A 21,654-nucleotide genomic window follows, 5' to 3' on the forward strand; every position below is an offset into this window, starting at 1 on the left:
AGTGACCTATCTCTTTTGGCTGTTTCATTGAAGCCCCTGGGGTAGAAATCTAACTGCTAGTCTCTTGAGGTGTCTTCTGAGTTTCTAATCCTGATTCGATGAATAACAACCTTTTCTGATGCTATTTCTCCTGTCTGAGAGCTGCTTAAAGCACACATTGCTGGGCTCTAGCATGGGAGTTTCCTGATTCAGTGAGTCTGAGGTAGGGCCAAAGAACTTGCATTTCTGCCAAGTTCAAGGGTGATGCTGATGCTGCAGGTCTGCGGGTTACACTTTGAGAACCTCTGCCGTCAACCTCCTTCACATGACGGTCAGGTGACCTTTCTAACTTGCAGGTATGATAGCGTTCCTCTGAAACCTTTCAATGATGATGTACCGTCACCTTTCGGAGAACTCAAGCTCCTTAAGGTTGCATATACCGACTTAACTCTTACTTCCCCTTCTGCACTTCTCTTTTCTCCTCCTGTACACTGTTTTCACATTATTAAAGTATGTGTTTTTTCCTTAACTGAGGAACCTCTCTGTACCTTTGCACATACTATTTCTCTGCTCATTTCCCACACCCCTTTTGGGATTTATATCCATCAGGTTCCAGAATAGGTTTTTTTTTTTTTTTTTTTTTTGAGACAGAGTCTCGCTTTTTTGCCTAGGCTAGGTGAGTGCCATGGTGTTAGCCTAGCTCACAGCAACCTCAAACTCCTGGGCTCAAGCAATCCTTCTGCCTCAGCCTCCCAAGTAGCTGGGACTACAGGCATGCGCCACCATGCCCGGCTAATTTTTTCTATATATATTAGTTGGCCAATTAATTTCTTTCTATTTATAGTAGAGACAGGGTCTTGCTCTTGCTCAGGCTGGTCTCGAACTCCTGACCTCGAACAATCCGCCCGCCTCGGCCTCCCAGAGAGCTAGGATTACAGGCGTGAGCCACCGCGCCCGGCCCCAGAATAATTTTGATCCCTTTTTTGAAGCTCATATCAGTGAGATTAATTACTAGAACTCTGAGTAGTTGCAAAAATGGTATAAAACCACTAAATGAAGTATTAGATAGGTTGACAAATAAGATCCCTTGAGTGTGCCAGGTGGTGGTAGTTAGGAGTAACACTCCTCTGAACACTCACTTACAAGTTCTTGTGTGGACATGTGTTTTTATATCTCTGGGTGTATCCCTTGGAGTGGAATGGCTGGGTCATATGGTAACTCTGTGTTCAACATTTTGCAGAGCTGTGAAATTGTCTTCTAAAGCACCTGCACCATTTTACATTCCCACTAGCATTGCATGAAGGTTCCAGTTTCTTCACATCCTTGCCAACACTTGTCTGCCTTTTTAATTTTAGGCATCCTGATGGTTGTGAAATGGTATCTCATTTAGTTTTGATTTGCATTTTCCTAATGATTAATGTTAAGCATTTCTTCATATGCTTATTGGCTATTTGTACATCTTTTTTGGAGAAATGTCTATTCAAGTTCTTTGTTCATTTTTTAATCCAGGTTTGTTTGTTACTGAGTTTTAGGAATTACTTTATATATTCTGTATATAAATCCTTTATCATATATATGATTTGCAAATATTTTCTCTCATTCTTTGGGTTTCCTTTCTTTTTTTTTTTTTTTTTTTTTTTTTTTTTTTTTTTTGAGACGGAGTCTCGCTTTGTTGCCCAGGCTAGAGTGAGTGCCGTGGCATCCCGAGTAGCTGGGACTACAGGCATGCGCCACCATGCCCAGCTAATTGTTTCTATATATATTGGCCAATTTCTTTCTATTTATAGTAGAGACGGGGTCTTGTTCTTGCTCAGGCTGGTTTCAAACTCCTGACCTTGAGCAATTCGCCCGCCTCGGCCTCCCAGAGTGCTAGGATTACAGGCATGAGCCACCGGGCCCAGCCTGGGTTTCCTCTCATTCTCTGTTTTTGTTTTTTTGAGACAGGGTCTTGGTCTGTTGCCCAGGGTAGCATGCAGTGACATTATCACAACTCATTGCAACCTCAAACCCGGGGCTCAAGCCATCCTCCTTCCTTAGCCTCCCCAACTAGCTGGGACTACAGGTGTGCGCCACCACGCCTGGCCAATTTTTCTATTTTTTTGTAGAGACAGGGTCTCATTCTTGCTCAGGTGGTTCTCGAACTCGAAATCCTGGCTTCAAGTGATTCTCCCACCTCTGGCCTCCCAAAGTGCTGGGATACAAGTGTGAGCCACCGTGCCCATCCCCTTTCATTCTTTTGGTAGTCCCCCTTGGTGTATAAAGTTTTTTAATTTTGGTGAAGTACAATTTATTTCTTAATTTTTTTGCCTGTGCTTTTGGTGTCATCTAAGAAGTCATTGCCAAATCCAATCTCATGAAATTTTCTTGCTGTTTTCTTCTGATAGTTTTAATAATGTTAGTTCTGATGTCTTTGATTCATAGTGAGTTGATTTTTATATGTGGTGTAAGGTCCAACTTCATTCTCCTATATGTGGATATCCAGTTTTCCCAGCACCATTTTTTTGGAAAAACTGTCCTTTCCCCATTGAATCGTCTTGGCACCCTTGTCAAAAATCATTTGACCATGTATATAAGAATTTATTTATGGGATTTCTGTCTGTCTTTATGCCAGTCTATGTTGTTTTGGTTACTGTAGCTTTGTAGTTAAGTTTTGAAATCAGGATGGGGGAGTCTACATCTTTGATCTTCTTTTTTAAATACTGTTTTGGCTACTTGGGGTCTTTTAAAATTCAATATGAATTTTAGGGTAAGATTTTGTTTTTGTAAAAAGTATCATTGGGATTTGGTAGGGATTGCACTGAATCCGTAGATTGCTTTTGGGTAGTATCCTCTTAATGATACTGTCTTCCATCCATGATCCAGGATATTTTCCCATTTATTTGTGCCTTCTTTAATTTCTTTCAGCAGTGTTTTGTGGTTTTAGTGCACAAGTCTTTTCCCTCCATAGTTAAGTTTATTCCTAAGCATTTTTATGTTATCGTACATATAATTCTTAGTTTCCTTTTTGGATTGTTTATTGTTATCTTTGCCCATTTTTAAATTGGGCTGTCTTTTTATTGTTGAGTTGTAAAAGCTCTTTGTATATTCTGGACACAAATCTCTTATAAGATATATGATTTGCGATTTTTTAAAAAAATCATTCTGTGGGTTTTTCTACTTTCCTTACTAATATGAACTATTTACATAAAGTATGAAAATACTTCTCCCAAAATGTTACCTTTAAAATAATAGGAAATGTTAAGATATTTTATAAGAATTCATTTTATTAAAATGTTAGATACTTAAAAACCATTCCCCTATTTTTAAAATGTGTCATACATTTTATAGAATAATGTTCAGCTGTGAAAAATGTGTAAACACTATGTAATAAACTGCAAAATATATATTAGGTAAAAGGCATGTAAATGGCATATAAATAAAATTATATTTTAAAAATCTCAAACTTATAGGAAAAATTATTAGGAAAAAATATATCAAAATTTTTATAGTGGTTTAGTGACTAGAATAATGAATATATTGTTTTCTTTCTCCTGTTTGTGGTTTTTAGATTTTATTTATGCATTTTTAACTATAAAAAATATTTTTAAAGAATGTAGGAAATATAGCCCAAAGGAGCAGTGAAACTCCTAGGACAATGTAACATATAGTGACCAGGATATCACTTCATATTTCATAGGCACCATCAGTCTAGAAGTTAGAACAGTCATGTATTTCAGCCTCCCTTTGTGTAGGCCTGAAGAGCAAGTATAGGCCATCATCCTCTTCCTGGGTACTGTACATCCCAGGATAATCAAATACCAAATTTCTAATATTGCCTCTCTCCATCTCCTCCATTTCTGCTGTTTTGTTAAGTTTTGTAACTGACTCAGTGATACTGGACTCATGTACATTGCCAATTAGTTTGAAAGCTCCAAAAGAGCAGTTAGCCACTTATTGTAAACATAAATTGAGGTAGTTTATTCTCCACTGTTGAATGTTGATGTCAGGAGATGCTTATATAATGCTTAATTATAAAGCTTCATTATAACCGTTCCTTCAATAGTGTTATGTTCTATCAGTCTATATCACTTTAGAAAATAGTACTATATTTTCTGTAAGCATCAAAATTAATTTTTAAAAATCTAGGTCTGTTGGGGACATTATATTTCTCAACAGAACTTAGAGGAATGATGTTAAGTGAATGTACTTCCTGCTCTAATTTAAGTAATGACTGTTTACTTACACATTTAGTTTGACCACATGAGTTATTTTGGTAAAACAACCAGATAATTTACTTTAAAAATCAATTATAGAAGTTGGCTGTGTATTAAGTGTGGATTGGTAATTGTTTAGGCAACTGTCAATTAGTTGCACCACTTACTGTAGACATAACTGATGTGTTAAAAAGATTCTTACATAGTACTTTTTTTCCTGTTGTGGCAACTATAGTAATTTGGAAAAGAGCTGTAATGCAATAAAGTCTTAGCTTAATAATAGCTGAAAATAATTTCTTTATATTTTTTAGGAGTTGGTAATGCTGCTTTTGCAATATAATGCCGATACTACTGTTGTTAATGGGAGTGGACAGACAGCAAAAGAAGTCACTCATGACAAAGAAATCAGAAACATGCTTGAAGGTAAATATTATGGATCTTAACACAAATGGCATTTACTTTAGTTATAGCCAACATCTAGAATATGAGTAAAACTGGCTTCCAACATATTATTATTAATACCAAAATAGAGGTCAGCAAGCCTGTGCTCTAATGATAATGTCATTTGGGAGTCGTTGATTAGACACAGAATTATGTATACAAGAATTTCTTTACTTACAGCTTTTAAACTCTTATACAAAATTGTGGCAAATTATAATAATCTATTGTTCAAATACTCAACAAAATTAAAAGTAGGAAATTAGAGACTTGAGGGAACATGGCTGATAGGCTGAAAGCATGGTAGTGCAGGAATACAGAAGTACAGGACAGAGGAGCTGTAGGAGTGATAGCTATGGAGGACGACAGCTCTGGCTGGTTAATTTTCCTGAGGACTTCATTGTAGTGTGGCAGGCAACAGTGATTTCCTGATGGATCAGCTTCACTGTTGTGAACATCAAAGATTAAATTGCATTTAATTTGCTTCTGCTATAGGTGTTTGGGGAAAAATAAATAAATAAATTGCTTTTAAGAAGACACACAAGTCTGCAATAACTCAGAGGAATTACTCTAAAATAGTTTAAAACAAAAACGTTTCAAAAACTTACATTGGGAAACCCTTTTGCAATAGGGTCATTCTCTGAATAGCCAAGGCTTTGCTGTAATTATTCAGTAGTATATCTAATGTAGATAAGAGAAGATCCTTAATTTCTACTTTGTGAATAAAAGATACTCAGTTAGAGTAGCAATTTCACACATACCCTGTGTTTCTTTCCTTTGAAATTCAGAGAAGGACAATATAATTTTGTTATTTTATTTTTTATTTATTTATTTGTTTGTGGGTTTTTTTGAGACCGAGTCTCGCTTTCTTGGCCAGGCTAGATGAGTGCCATGGCGTCAGCCTAGCTCACAGCAACCTCAGACTTCTGGGCTCAAGCAATCCTCCTGCCTCAGCCTCCCGAGTAGCTGGGACTACAGGCATGTGCCACCATGCCCAGCTAATTTTTTCTATATATATTAGTTGACCAATTAATTTCTTTCTATTTATAGTAGAGACGGGGGTCTCACTCTCGCTCAGGCTGATTTCAAACTCCTGACCTTGAGCAATCTGCCCCTCTTGGCCTCCCAGAGTGCTAGGATTACAGGTGGTAAGCCACCGCGCCCGGCCTATGATTTTGTTTTTAAAAGATGTTGGTTTCTTAATTTTAATTATTAGTATTTTTATCTTATAAAAACCCAAATCCTGCTTTTTTATTTTGGTTTTTTTTTTTTTACTTTCCAATTAGCTCTGAAAACTATAAAATCTCACTTGTTCTCTAGTTACAAAATAATATCTACTTGTCAGACATCTTAACTTGCTCCTGCATTTGAAATAAACCCTCTCACTGTCAATGAAGAGCCAAATCAACACATAGTAGCTCCTATCAGGCATTGCATTATGTGATTTGTGCACATGTAGAGCATAGATGTGATTCCTGCCCTTTAATAAATCGTGACGCAATTGGGAGGAAGAGGAACTGTCTTTGATCCTGTCCTATCATTTTAATTATAACTAGTTGAGAACGCAGAACTGAGGCTTTCCTGACAAACCGGAATGTTAGGTTAGTCTGACAAGTTGGCATTTAATAAGGGCAATTGTAAAGACATGCTCTAGAGCCCTTTGAAAACCCAAACTGCACAAGGACAAGGGCTTAGTTGACTTTATGGCTAATATGATTTGTCAGCTGCCGCGATCCTAGCCTGGGAAATAGAAATGGAGACTTAATTGAGTGATTCCATTCTAATGAGATCACCTTAGGCGCATGTAATGTCGTTTGTGAATAGAGCATTAAATGGGTCACTAGCAGACTACAGGGTTCATCAAGTAACTCACCAAGAATGTAGGTAGACCAGAAACCATGCCATAGGATAAGGCACAGAGAGACAGGAAATGTTTTATCCCAGAAAGAAAGACATTTGTAGGCATAATAAAATCATACTGAAATACTCAAAGAGCTGATATTTGGGAGAAGGGATGATCTTAATTTGTAGTAGAACCAGGTCCAGATGATGGCTCAGTTGACAGAGTACCAGGGAGTTTATTTTGGGGTGCAGTGTATTTGTAATGCTGGGTTGGATTGCCTTTAAAGATGCAGTGAGTTTCCCATGATTAGAGGTATTCAGTGAGACGGTAGGTGGACTACCACTTGTCAGGCACTAGAGAGGAAAACCTCTTTTCTCTATTATCTCATTTGTCTTTTTATTTTGAAAAATTTTTAACCTATAGGAAATTTTCAAGAATAATACAGTAAACACTCATATGTCCTTCAGTTATATTCACCAGTTGTTAATATTTGGACACATCTGGTTTAAATATTTTAATTATTTTGTTGGACTATTTGCGAGTAATTTGCAGATATAGTGATAATTTAACTGAAGCATGTATCTTCAGTATGCATCTCTTAAGAACAAGGATTATTTTCTTACATAATCACAATATAATGATTCATTTCAGGAAATTGTACATTAATAATATACAATATACATTTTATATAAAAATTTTGCCAGTTGTCTAAGTGATGTCCTATGTCCATTTTCTACCAATCTAGGATCTAATCCAGAATCCCATGTTGCATTTAATTGTCATGTCTTCTTAGTCTCTTTTTTTTTTTTTTTTTTTGAGACAGAGTCTCACTTTGTTGCCCAGGCTAGAGTGAGTGCCGTGGCGTCAGCCTAGCTCACAGCAACCTCAAACTCCTGGGCTCGAGTGATCCTTCTGCCTCAGCCTCCCCGGTAGCTGGGACTACAGGCATGCGCCACCATGCCCGGCTAATTTTTTATATATATATCAGTTGGCCAATTAATTTCTTTGTATTTATAGTAGAGACGGGGTCTCACTCTTGCTCAGGCTGGTTTTGAACTCCTGACCTTGAGCAATCCGCCCGCCTCGGCCTCCCAAGAGCTAGGATTACAGGCGTGAGCCACAGCGCCCGGCCTTCTTAGTCTCTTTTTATCTGAAACAATTCCTCAGCCTTTGTCTTTCATGATATTGACCTTTTTGAGGAGAAAAGCAGTTGTGGAATGGTTTGTAGAATATCACTCAATTTGAGTTTTTCTCTTTTCGTGTCATTAGATTCAGGATATGTATTTTTGGTGGGAATATCATGTATTATATACCAATGCATCAAATTAGGAGGCACATGGTGTAACTTTGTTTCATTATTGGCGATGTTAATTCTGGTCACCTGGTCCACTGCAAAGGTGTGTTTTCCCTTTGTCATTAATAAATAATCTGTGGGAGAAAAGTTGAGACCATGTAAATAACCTGTTTACCAATAAACTTTTAGTTAGTGGTTTTAGCATCAATTGATAATATTTGCCCTAATCAATTATTTACTATGGTGATTAAGAAATAGTGATTTTCTATCACTAATGATGCACATTTTCCAGGTGTTCTCTTGCATTTCAGGTGTACTACTATTTAATCTACTCTGTGTCGTGTGTATGTGTCTACCAGGCCAGATGTAGACGTCCTGACCTCTGAGATCCCTACTAACTTGATTCTGATTGAAAGGAAAGAGTTAGTTTAGAGTGATATTAAATTTCACAGGACAAATGATTTTTTGGATTTATAGTATTTGTTTAAAACATTTATTGAGATATAAAATATATACAGAAAAGTACACATTGTTGATATACAGCTCACTGTTTTCACAAATAGAACACATCCCTCTAAATAACACCCAAAAGAAACAGAACATTACTAGCACTGTGGAAGCTTCACCACCCTAGACTAGAATATTTGCTTTTCATTGGCAGGATCAACAGTCTTCCTTCAGTGTCTCGAATGAACTCAAGACAGGAAGTGTACAGGAACATAGTCCAGGAACGTATGTAGAGTTTTCAACTCCAAATCTCTGTTTTCCTTTATTTATGAGCCTGGACAACCTAGAAAGAAACATTAGGGTGTCCTTTATTTCCCTGAAGTATGGAACAAACATTAGTAAGCATTATTTGACTATTCAATAAATATTTATTGACCAAATATGTGTTGTGCTACATTGTCATACATGTCTAGTATACACAGGAGGATAAGAACAGGTACTTCATGAATGACTGAGGAGATAAATTATAGTTCTGGGTAATACATGCAGACATATGTAGACATATGTACAAGACATATGTACAAGAGGGATGGAGACATCACTGTTCTCAGAGCTCACAGTCCAGTGGCTGTAGAACCAGTGAGAGGGGAGATTGAGGATAGTGAATCCCAGTAAGAGAAGCAGCCACGGAGAGTCTACATAGAGGCTTGGCCGCCTCCTGAGGTGGAGAGAAAGTCTGGGTGTGGAAATAAAAATGTGGAAAAGAAGATGATAGCATATAGTAGTCATTTCTTAAGACAAAGCTAAACTAGTCCCATTTATTCCTGAATTCGATATATGTGTTCCCTGTAATTTGAATGCAGGAGTATGCATAGAGTCTCAAACTTCATTTAGCACACAGTAATTACTACTGATAAATGTTCACCTGCTTCCCTAGTCACCCGACTCCCCAACCTGCTTCTCTGTCCATGACTTTAATGTAGGACCCAAAAAACCTTTTATAGTTCCACAAGATACTGTGCGAGTATGTTAAGTGGGATTACTAAGCCTTCCTATGAAATTACTTCCTTTCTATAAGCCAAAACAGAATTCAGATCTAGCAGAAATGAGACTTATTTTCCTATGCTAGTCTCTTACACAAATCAGGTTGCCAGTTGCTCTTATACTGCAACTTGAGAAGTGCAGTGGTAAGAGCATGGAACCTGAAAACTAGCCTGCTCGGGTTCAAATCCCAGCTCCCACTTTTGGTGTGCGACCTTGGTTAAATTCCTTAATCTCTTGGTGCCTCAGTTGCTTTCTCTGTGAAAATCAGGATGATTTTACAGTAACAACTACCTCAGAGAAGTTAGGAAAATTTAATGAGTTAATATTTCTAAAATGCTTTAAATAGCACTTGGCACATATTAAGCGCTATGGTATTCATTAAATAAAAATAAATATGTGGAAACATACAAATAAATTGACATCTGCATATACTCTTATGGCTTGTACATCTTCCTACCAATGGTATTTCTTGTTTCTTTTCACATTTTAAGGCTTTGCAAGATATGAACCCCATTTATCTACCTTTCTAAAGCAGATATGTAATAGTATTTCAGTATATAAAAGTAATCCATAATTAATTGTGATGGGTATTGTGCTGAGTAAAATCTTAAAGGCCTCTGAACTGACAACATAAATTCATCCACACTTCAAAGAAATTCAACTCCGTAATCTGAAATGTAAAGGCAATGAGAATAACAATAAAGTTTACTTACATTTAAATTCTAGTTTAAAACATTTTGATTTTTCTCACCATGATTGCTTTATTCCTTGTATGTTTTAGTAACAAATTTGCTAATCAGATCTTGACTAGCAGTGGAGTGATATGTGCTTTCTTTTTTGCAGCTGTAGAAAGAACTCAACAAAGAAAGCTCGAAGAATTACTTTTAGCAGCCACAAGAGAAGGCAAAACAACAGAACTCACAGCTCTGGTAAAACAAAAACCCCCAAACCGAAAAGCGTTATTTCTTTACACTTCAGGGAAATTTTTAATTAATGTTAAGTTTATAATTTAGTCAAAGTGTGGGCCCCAAAACTCCAGAGATCATAATAGTAGAACAGAAATCCTTAAATATCTAATAACACTTAGAAGGGTAAGAGTTTAAGCAGGACACATTTTAAAAGTGATGTTCTTTCTGAATTTCTAATTCATATCCCCACCCCTTTCTCCGCCATAAAGCCTAATGGATAAGAATCTGATTTTTCATGGTAAATAGCTAACGTAAGGACAATTTTTAAACTTTTTTCGGATTAAGCCAATTTAAAATTGAAATATATTATATAGGACCCTATAAAGAAATAAGTTCCAGTTTTGGTCAGCAATAATTTCTGAGAGGAATGCTATACTTTTAGAAAGTAACATGCAAGGAAGGGGCAGTATTTTGTAATATTTATATCACATTAGAGCAGACTAAAAGCTTTGCCCACTTTTTTCCCCTTAAGAGACCTACTTTCCAGTTTCCATTCCTACACAGTCTCATTAAACATGAAACTCTAAATTTGTTCTGAATTCATGACTGAAGCATTGCCATTTGCTTTAAAGTTATTTCAGCTCATTTGAAAAGGCTTCTTTGGTTTCTAAGTATAGCGCTTAAAACACTTTTTAAATTTTGTGAAATGGAAACTATATAAAGAAGCTTCTATCTGCTTCTGGAAATGCTGTTGGAAACAGAAAAGCTTCTAAAGCAGTAAGTTCGGAACAACAGATTCAGTGGAACTTTGGCATTTACACATTTAACATTTTTTATGGTTTTAACTCTGCTGCAGGACTGCCTGTGGTAGACTGATGTGTAATTTTGCTGTTACAAGTGTGAATGACGAGGCTGGTAGGAGCAGCAAGTCTTCGAAGTCCTCGTGAAATCTTTTTTTGTGAAAATTCTTAATTTTTGGTTATTATGGGTATATAATAGTTGCATATCTTTATAGGGTTCATGTGATGTTTTGATACAGACATATGATGTGAATTAATCAAATCAGGGTAATTATGGTATCCATCATCTCAGACATTTAACATTTCTTTGGGTTAGGAACATTCCAGTTCCACTCTTATTTTAAAGTCTACCCTAATGCATTGTTGATTATATCGTGAAATCTTAGTGTCCAGGGTGGATGGGGTGGTGCTGGGGCAGAGGGTGGTGTCTTTTGTCAGAGGAGTGGAGTGTAGGGCCTGCACACAGGCCTGAGGTCGTGCGGCACCTGAGAATGGGCATGGGCATGGTGGGGTTGGCTGGCTTAGTGAGCTAGAAGCCACGAAGTCTAGATGCCAAGGAGCCTGGCATTCTTCTGGCTCTGCTGGTACACTTTCCTGAGGATTATGGGAGAAAGTCTGTCTTCGGTATATAATTCTGCATTGCATTTCTTTAATTGTTAGCTCAACAGGCCCAGCCCTCCTGATGTTAACTGTTCGGATCAGTTAGGAAATACACCCTTGCATTGTGCAGCTTACCGGGCCCATAAGCAATGTGCCTTAAAGCTTCTCAAAAGTGGAGCAGACCCTAATCTGAAGAACAAAAATGGTAAGCATGTCGATAAAAACCATGGTTGGTCATTTTGAAGTTTTAAAATGAAGTCAATGCTATATAAAATCATTTTTTTTGTTCTGTTTTGTTTTTAGTATTCAGTCTTTGTCAAACTATATGCTCTGTTTAATTTTGAAGTGAAAGCATTCACACAAAAGAAGATAGATAGATAAAAGATAGATAACTAAGATAGATCCTACCCTCAAGAAAAAGATAAGTACAGTTAGTTCTTGTTATTTGTAGTAGTTATGGTCTATATAGTTGCTGCCAACACTGACTTAGGAAACACTGAACCATTGCTCCTAGAGGAAATACAGGGTTAGGTTCCCGAGACCCCCCTGGTCACAATATTTTCATCAATTGGTCAGTGATAACCTTGATTTATTGGTGTTTCTATTTAAAAACACCTTATTTAATGTATATTGTTGATTCATTATCATGGAACCCATGACCAATGGTAGGTGCCCCAACTCATGCCTGAGTGAAGCTTACGTAGCATGTTATTTTCTCTGTGAGGCACATCGTAGTCTTCTGGCAATTAGGAACATTGGCGAGCACGTTAGCACTATACTTGGGTACCATTTTAAACAGCAAAATTGCCAAAACACAGAAATGTGGAAGATGTGACACTAAAGTGGCGAGGACACTTGTTTACAGTGTGAACCAAGAAGGCTGGGTATCACCTTGTACTCCACCTGGGAAAGTGAGTGTTGGGCCACTCAAATTTTTTACCACCCTGGGCACATTTGTGAATGACCAAGAAATTGCAGCAAGTATTGATTTGGTGTTTACAAGTAAGTTTTAGCAATAGGCAAACTTGGAAATATAGACTCTTCAAATAATGAGAATTGACAGTACATAAATACATGATGGTACTGAAGACAGAATTGGGTAACTAGAAGAGAAGCTGCAAAAAGTGTGTTGGGTATTTAAAAGAGGAATAATCCAGCAGGGCCTTTCCATATCTCTTTTGAGGATGCTTCCTGCTGCCTACCCGCCAGTTGGATCAGGGCTTGTCAGTGGTTCCACAGGCCCCTGTGTTGCCTCCATCAGAGCCTAAACCGCACTCCATGGTATTGTTGGCTTTCCTAGCTGTCTCCCGTGAGACTGAATGCCTATGGGCAGGGCTAGTATTTTACCGTCTAGTTCACCCAGCACCTAGAGTCACCACTGGGAGGGTTGCATATTCGTTACAGGTCTGGAGTAATTAAAAATAGGTTTTTGAAGGAATAGCAGTTAGAGGCAGAGAACCAGTGGCCTTCTGGATCCTTATGCGTGGCCCTTTGTCTGGATCCAAATTTTATAGCACACTCCTTTATTGAAGGGATTTGTTCTGAGAAGTTTGGATTTGATTGAGGGGCTGTGCTTGGAGATCTGGAGGGCCACATGTGGCCTTGAGAAGGATTTTAAAAAATGTTCATCTCTAAATACCTCAGTTTGTTGTTGTTGTTGTGTGTATTTTTTTTTTTTTTTTTTTTTTTTTTTTTTTTTTTTTTTTTTTTTTGAGGCAGAGTCTCATTCTGTTGCCTGGACTAGAGTGCAGTTTGTATTTTTAACAGAAGTCCCCCTTCATGTATTTTTTAATATAAACATAAAACCTTTATTAGTAAGATTGTAATAAGCAGGAATTTGGGAAAGGGCATTCCAGGCAGAGGAAAGATTATGAGAAAAGGCATCAAGGTGAAAAATGTAAGTCAAGTTTAGGTGACATTCCCAGTTTGACACATCCAAGGCAACGTAATGGGGAGAGCAGCACTAGGTCATCCTAAAATGCGTGTTAAATTTATCCAGTGGAAAGCCTTGAAATGCCAGGCTATTTTACCCCTTAATTTGGAAAGCCGCAGGAACTCAGGGAGAAAAGTGAGCAGTGGAGGGATGAGGTGCCTTGGGAAGGTTAATATATTAACCTTATTATAGGATAGATTGTGACAGGTCCATGATGAATAGTGAGGGACCAGTAGGGGTTGAAATGGTCTTAGGTTGAGAGGTGAGTAGGACCTGAACTTTAGAGACAGCAATTGGAGTAGAAAGTAGAAAGAAAATTTATTAAAGAATCTCCTCCTCTACTGGCCTGTGTGATTACACTCTCACTGTCCAATAGAAATATAATGGGAGTCACATGCGTAATTTTAAGTTTTCTGGTACCCACATTAGAAAAAAGTAAAAAGAGGCTGGGTGTGGTAGCTCACGCCTGTAATCCTAGCACTCTGGGAGGCCGAGGTGGGCGGATTGCTCGAGGTCAAGAGTTTGAAACCAGCCTGAGTGAGACCCCGTCTCTACTAAAAATAGAAAGAAATTAATTGACCAACTAAAAATATATAGAGAAAAAATTAGCCGGGCATGGTGACGCATGCCTATAGTCCCAGCTACTCGGGAGGCTGAGGCAGGAGGATCACTTGAGCCCAGGAGTTTGCCCTCACTCTAGCCTGGGCAACAAAGTGAGACTCTGTCTCAAAAAAAAAAAAAAAAAAAAAAAGTAAAAAGAAACTGGTGAAATTAATTTTAATATATTTTATTTAAAGCAATGAATCTGAAATACCATTTCCACATGTAATCAGTGAAAAATATCATCAATGCGGTCTTACATTCCTTTTTTGGTACCGAGTGTTTGAAATCCGGTGTATATTTTACATATACAGCACGTCTCGGTGTAGACCAGCCACGTTTCAGGTACGGAACAGCTACATGTGACTAGCGCCAGCCGTGTTGGACAGTGCAGCTCTCTGGCTGGACTGAGGCTCCCTAGTTACTGTGCTGTCCTTACCTTGCTTGTGCTGTTCTCTCTTTCAGAAGCGCCTTTTCCTGCATGTCCATCCTGGTAAACCCTAGTTTTACTTCAAGAGCTCACTGAAAATCTGCTTTTCCTGTATCTCTGAGACAAATATAGGTTCTTCCTGAAATAAAAGTTAGAGGAGAAATTGGAGGGTGGAGAAGGAGAAGTACTCAGGTGAAGTGAGAAAAATTCAAGTTCCATGGAAGGCAAAAGAAGAGGGAAAATGTTATCCGTGTCCTGTGCAACTTAGCAGCAAACTGGTATTAAATGAGCAGCACCTAAGTGGACATATAGGTACTACAGTAATAGGGTATTGGGCAGGGTGGCGGGGGGTGGGTATATACATACATAATGAGTGAGATGTGCACCATCTGGGGGATGGTCATGCTGGAGACTCAGACTTGTGGGGGGAGGGGGAAAGGGCATTTATTGAAACCTTAAAATCTGTACCCCCATCATATGCCGCAATAAAAATAAATAAATAAATAATAATAAAAAAAAGGAAGATAAACACAGAGAAAAAGCTTGCTGATTCAGTGACTGAATGCCCAGGGGTCATTTTGACAGTCCTTTCAGTTTCCACTGGGTAGTTGGATAAAAAAGCTAGGTTAGGGGTTAGGGACTGAATAGAAAACAAAGAAGCTGAAGAAACACTTTTTAAAAACAGAAGGGATGGCTCCCTGGCCAAGTGGAGGTGTTTTTAAGCAAGGGAATGTTAAGCATGTTTAAAGTTAAGGAAGAACGAAGCCATAGAAAAAAAGCTTGATGATTTTATTGTGACAGTTATTAATAGAACATGTAATTTTTAAAAAGGTATAATGTTTATGGCAATAGTAAAAACTAAGTGGAAACATATTTGATAAAAGATACTTACTTTTTTACGAAGGAAATTACAAACACAACTGAAGGACAGAAAAGAAGACCAAAAAAAATAGAGAGCCTAACATGTCTTTGGTGGGGAAAAACTGAACATTGAAAAGCTAACAGTTCTTCCCAAATTAATTTATAAAATCAAAGCAGTCTCAGCCAGAATTCTCAAGAGTTTCCATAGAACTTGACTAGCTGATTGTAGATTTTTATAGAAGAGTCAAGGGCTGAGAATTTTAAAGGGAAAGAGAAGCGGGGCAGCTTGCCTTGCTGGGCGGGCAGATTAATATGAATCTATGGGAATGAAAACATTTATGCATTCAAGTATTTATGGAGTGCTTACGTGCCGGGTACTATCCAGAGATGAGGGATCTAAAGCCGTGAGGGGAAAAAACCCAAACAGGCAAGTCCCTGTTTCCACTTGAAATGGGAAGATGTGGGAGGTTTAAAATGCAGGAGTGACTTGATCTGACTTATGTTGCAAAAACTGATTGCTCTAGGCTACAGATGGTAGGAGAGCAAGCAAGAAGGGACAGCAGCTATGAGGCTACTGGCGTAATCCAGGTGAGAGATAATAATTGGCTTGTGTCAGGATAGTGGCAATAAAGATGGTAGTTAAGTGGTTGACTTTGTTTCTACATTTTGTGAAGGTAGAATGGTCAGGATTTTCCGATGGTTTAGATGTGAGGGGTAAGAAGAGAGGAGTCAAGGAAGACTTGACAGTGTTTGCCTTGAGCACCTGGGAGAATGGAGTTCTCACTTAGAAAGAGAAGGCTGCAGGAGGAGCAGTTAGCAGTTGAGAATTAGGGGTTTGGTTTCTTCATACATTTAAATGTTGAAATATCCATTATACAAACCAAGGGAGATAGCTAGAAGTAGAAGATTGAGTTTAGGGGAGAAATCTGGGTGGAGATTGAAATTTGGGAATTATTAGTGCATATAGTTATTTAAAATCATGAGATAAGATCTCTTGGCAAGATCTTGATATTGGTATTGGTTCAGGGTACATAGGCAGACCAGAGAGTTGAGACATTAAAGCATGTACATATGGGAACTTGGTAAATGGCAAAGGTAGTGTTGTAAGTGGGTGGGGAAGGGATCAAGAAAATAAACCTGGCCAAGAATGGAAAAGCAAGCACCACATATACTCACCAACAAATTGGTATTAACTGAACAGCACCTAAGTGGTCACATAGGTACTATAGTAATAGGGTATTGGGCAGGTGGGAGGGGGAAGGGGGGTGAGTATATACATATATAATGAGTGAGATGTGCACCATCTGGGGGATGGTCATGATGGAGACTCAGACTTGGGGGGGGAGGAAGGGAAATGGGCATTTATTGAAACCTTAAAATCTATACCCCCATAATATGCCGAAATAAAAAATAAATAAATTTCAAAAAAAAAAAGAAAGAAAATAAACCTGGGACAATTGGCTGTCTACATAGGTATAGGTCATTTTAGATTCCTATTTCATATTGGTAACTGGATTCCAGGTATTTTAAAGACCTAAGTGTGCAATATAAACTTTAAAACAGCAAGAGAAGCTTCTCTTTTTGCCCATAAATTATAGGGACTAGATTTTTCTCCATTCCCCCTACTTCTATTAACATTGTATCGAAAGTCCTAGTCAGTGCAGTAAAGCAAGAAAAAGAAATAAAAGGCATTTGGACTGAAAAAGAAGTAAAACTGTCTTTATTCACAGATGACATGATCATGTTAAAAAAAAAATCCTAAGAAATCTACAACAGATTAGAATAGTGAGCTAGTTCAATATACAAAAATCAGTGGTATTCTATGTACAAGTCAGAAGTTGAAATTGAAAAAGCAAACCGTTTGCAATAGCATTAAAATGTTATCGTGCACTTAGGAATAAACCTTGTAAAAGAGGTACAAGACTTGTCCACTGAAAACCACAGGACACTGGGTGAGAGAAATACAAGAATATCTAAATAAATGGAGAGGTGTACTGAGTTCAGGAATCAGAAGCCTTGACAAAGTGTCGGTTTTCCACAGATTGATCTAGTGATTCACTGTAATCCCAATCAAAATCTAGCAGGTTTTTTTTTTTTTTTAGGTAGAAATTAACAAATTGATTATACACTTATATATTTTATATTGAAATACAAAGGACCCTAATATACCCAAAACAACTTTGAAAAAGAACAAAGTTGGAAGACTTATACTACCATGTTTTAGGACAGTGTAGTATTGGTGTAAGAATAGGTATATAGATTGATGGAACCAGGGGAATCCAGAAATCAACCTCCATATATATTGTCAATTGATTTTTGGCAAAGGTGTCAAGGCAGTCAATATCAATAGGAAAAAAATAAACTTATTATGCAAGTGGTATTAGGAAAATTGGATGGCAGTAATGCAAAACAGTGACTCTTGTCCCTTACCTCACACCATAAAAATTAGCTCTCAACTGATCCCAGAAATAAATATAAGGGTTAAAACCATAAAAATCTAGAAGAATACATAGGAGAAATATCTTACTTTGGGTTTGGTGATGATTTCTTAAACCATGACACAAAAAGCATGAGTGATAAAATATTGATAAATTGGACTTTTGTCAAAATTAGAAAGTTATGCTCTTCAGCAAGCACTATTAGGAAAATGCTGGCCATTGTATGGGAGAAAATATTGGCAAAACATAATATACAACAATGTACTGGCATCTAGAATATGTGAAGAACACTTTTAACATAAGATAAGCAACCCAATTTTTGAAAGGTTCAACCGGACCCTTCACCAAAGAAGATATACAGATGGCAGGGAAAAAAACCCAAAAAAATACATGACTAAAGACTTCACATAGAGATATAAAACCAAGATTAAATTTCACTCACATGAAAAAAAAATTCATTCACTTGAATAGAAGGGCGTATGTACTATGATGTTTATTTCAGGTCTACTTAACATAGTGAAAAAGTAGGAGATAAGCCTAACTGCTTAAATCAACCGTGGTTTATTCGTACAGTAGTATTAAACTAGATAAGCTACAGCTACATGTGCTGACATGGATAAATGCAAACAGTGTTAAGAAAGGAAATTACAGCCAGGCATGGTGGCTCACGCCTGTAAATCCTAGCGCTCTGGGAGGCCGAGGTGGGTGGATTGTTTGAGTTCAGGAGTTTGAGACCAGCCTGAGCAAGACCCTGTCTTTACTAAAAGCAGAAAGAAATTACTTGGACAGCTAAAAATATATAGAAAAAAAATTAGCCGGGCATGGTGGCACATGCCTGTAGTCACAGCTACTCGGGAGGCTGAGGCAGGAGGATCATCTGAGTCCAGGAGTTTGAGGTTGCTGTGAGCTAGGCTGACACCACAGCACTCTAACCTGGGCAACAAAGTGAGACTCTGTCTCCGAAAAAAAAAAAGGAGGGGGAGGGGGAATTACAGAATGATAGATACATTATTCCATTATTTTAACAGTAAAATCATTTTTTTTTAAGTTTTGTTTTAATTAACTGGTTTTTTTTTGTTTTTTTTTTTTTAGAGACAGGGTCTTGCTCTGTCTCCCAAGCTAGAGTGTAGTGGCGTCATTATAACTCACTGCAACCTCAAACTCCTGGGCTCACTTGATCTTCCTGCCTCAGCCTCCTGAGAGGCTGGTACTACAGGTATGCACTACTGTGCTGGGCTAATTTTTGTATTTTTTGTGTAGAGATGGTGTCTTGCTGTTGCTCAGGCTGGTCTTCAATTCCTGGGCTCAAGTGATCCTCCCACCTTGGGGCTCCTAAAGTGCTAGGATTATAGGGGTAAGCCACTGAGTCCGCAACCATGTTTAACATTCAAAAACAGTTTGTTTGTGGATATATTCCTGTATAATAAAAGTAGAAAGATGTGCATGGAAATAATTCCAATTTAAAAATCATGATTACCTTTGAAAGTTAGTAGCAGTTTACAGAAAGATTTAACACTGTAAGGTAAACACCCAGAAGTAATGGAAGAGAGGGTACAGAAGTCTGGAAAGGAGTTCTCTAATAAGCTTTATGAACTATAGAGCAATGGTAGCAACCACATTACATAATTTAAATTTTATCTACCAATTACTAGTTAAGAACTAACGTTATTTTCCTACCTGGAAATTAGGCAAAGGAATCCAGAAGTGCTAAAAGAGTCACAAAACCAAATATTGTTAAAATGTGATTCCTAGTCTCTTTACACATTTGCCAAAAACTTGAATAATTTTTCTATGTGGTGGTTTATTATGATTTTTCCTTCAAAATTTAGATTCAGAAGCATCCAAATGAAACAATAACAAAGTTCCATAAAAATATCAGTCTAACTGGGAAAAAAGAATTCCCTTGTAAGCATTGAAAAGTTGATTATTGATATTCAAATATACTCTTACTCTGTAGTTTATGTTAGTAACCAAAGTTGAACATTCCTGAACAAAGCTGTTAATGTGTTCTTGACAAAAGTCAAGATGGAAGCTTTTGAAAAGGTATAATTAAAAAACAACAAGAACAATATCTGCATTACAGAAAGTTTTAAAAGTAGAGAACACAAATTACCCAAATTAACCATTGTTACTTTGGCATTTTTCCAGTATATTTTCATACTTATTTTAGAGCATTTTTGAAATTATAAAAGTAAGGCTTATTTGTAGTTGATATGAAAAAGAGTCACTAGAAAAGTTTATAATCACCCATAATGCAAACCTTCAGAGATTTAATTTTTAGTTGTTAATATTTCATGGTAAAAATAGATTTTTTTTAAGTTTTAAATAATAAGTTTTAAGTAATTCTCTTCTTGAGTTGTCAAGAAGTAAGAGAAGAAAGGTTATATAAGAATACAGAGATATCTCATGATATTCCAAAGCAGGAAATGGCAGTAGGCATCTGATGGGATGAAACTGGGAACCAGAGAACTGATAGGAACCAAGATGGCCGCCACTCACTGTATGTGTGTCTGTGTCTCGCTGCATGGTCTCTTAGCAGACCAGCTTTTTCATTTTCCATTATATGTAATAGAAGATGGCAGCCCCGTAACTCCATTAGTAGACCACAAGCTCCTTTTTTTTTTTTTCTTTTTCTTTTTTATACTGCTCTACTAACAAGGAGACCACAATCTCTTAACCTCAGTTTTAAATACAGTGGGAGATCATTGGACGGTATTCACTTATGTTAGCTGGCTACGGTCAGTTGGGACTGCAGGGGCAGGGCCATGTGGTATATAGGGTGCCGCTAGGGCCCTCCCCTGGGAGCACGGAGAGGGCAGTGCTCAGAGAATGGTGAATGGGTGAGGGCTGGCAGACATCTCAGAAAGTATAAATTGAATTGGCATATTAAAATCCTACTCTTTTATCAAGCATCAACGGGTTTTTCCATATTGCCCCCAGAAGCATAGTCTTCATGGCTCACCTTTTGGTTAGTACTTCATGTGAATATAACATATTTGTTTTTCACCCAAAAGTCTAGTGATATGGGTAATCATTATTTCTTTATATTTTTTACAGCTAAGTTTTCCTAGTCTTGTTTTAAAAGACAAGGATATTTTACATTTTTAATCAAATTTATTGATGTTCCTTTTTGATTCTTTTATAAGACTTCTAAGCTTAAGGAGAAAGTTGCTAAATAGTCAATTCTGTTTTCTCCTCGTTTATCTGAAATCCCATTCATTCATTCAGCAAATGCTGAGCCTCTGCTGTGTGCCAGGAACTGTCCTAGGTGCTGGAGATCCGACGGTGAACAGAACCTGACAGCCCCCATGTTTTGGAGCAATATTATTTTGGTGGGAGGACAGAGACAAGGAATTAAATACACATATGCTGTCAGGCAGTGAGGTGTGGGGGAAAAAAAAAGGGATGAGGGGATAGAGAGTGGTGGTGGCATGGGGTGTCTTAGAAAGGATGTAAGGGGAGGGCTCTCAGTGACTTTGAGCAAAAGAGCTGAATTGAGTGAGGGGGTGAGCCCTGAGGGTATCTGGCAGAAGAGCATTCCAGGCAAAGGGAAAGCAGGTGTGAAAGCACTGGAGGAGGAGAAGACATGGCACATTTGAGGAAGAGGAAAGCTGCCAGGGTGCCTAGAGCAGGGCGAGTTGGAGAGAGAGGGTAGGTAGTGTTGGAGAGGCTGCCAGAGGCCCGGAGCTTGGTGGCGCATGAGTGTGGTCGGAGGGCTTCGAGCAGGAAAACGTGTGAGTGTGTGTTAGGGTGTGAGAGTCTTAGATCGCGTGATCACTTAGCTTTATATAAGTACTCTTTCCTTTTCCGTTGTTTTGTTATGCCAATACATTTTTTTTTATTTTT

At 37.8% G+C, this 21,654-nt stretch overlaps 1 protein-coding gene across 4 annotated transcripts in view; it reads left to right on the forward strand.

Annotated features, from left to right (window-relative positions):
- The window catches only part of OSBPL1A (oxysterol binding protein like 1A), a 187,755-nt gene that overhangs the window by 36,452 nt on the left and 129,649 nt on the right, over positions 1–21,654 (forward strand). For all 4 annotated transcript variants that reach the window (XM_012745965.2, XM_075993584.1, XM_012745966.3 and 1 more), the window contains 3 exons: positions 4,484–4,595; positions 10,082–10,167; positions 11,607–11,751. In XM_012745965.2, the coding sequence (XP_012601419.1) occupies positions 4,484–4,595; positions 10,082–10,167; positions 11,607–11,751 (343 nt within the window). The remainder of the gene's footprint in view (positions 1–4,483; positions 4,596–10,081; positions 10,168–11,606; positions 11,752–21,654) is intronic.

This window comes from Microcebus murinus, chromosome 17, assembly GCF_040939455.1.
Source record: "Microcebus murinus isolate Inina chromosome 17, M.murinus_Inina_mat1.0, whole genome shotgun sequence".
In the NCBI taxonomy this organism is placed as follows: domain Eukaryota; kingdom Metazoa; phylum Chordata; class Mammalia; order Primates; family Cheirogaleidae; genus Microcebus; species Microcebus murinus.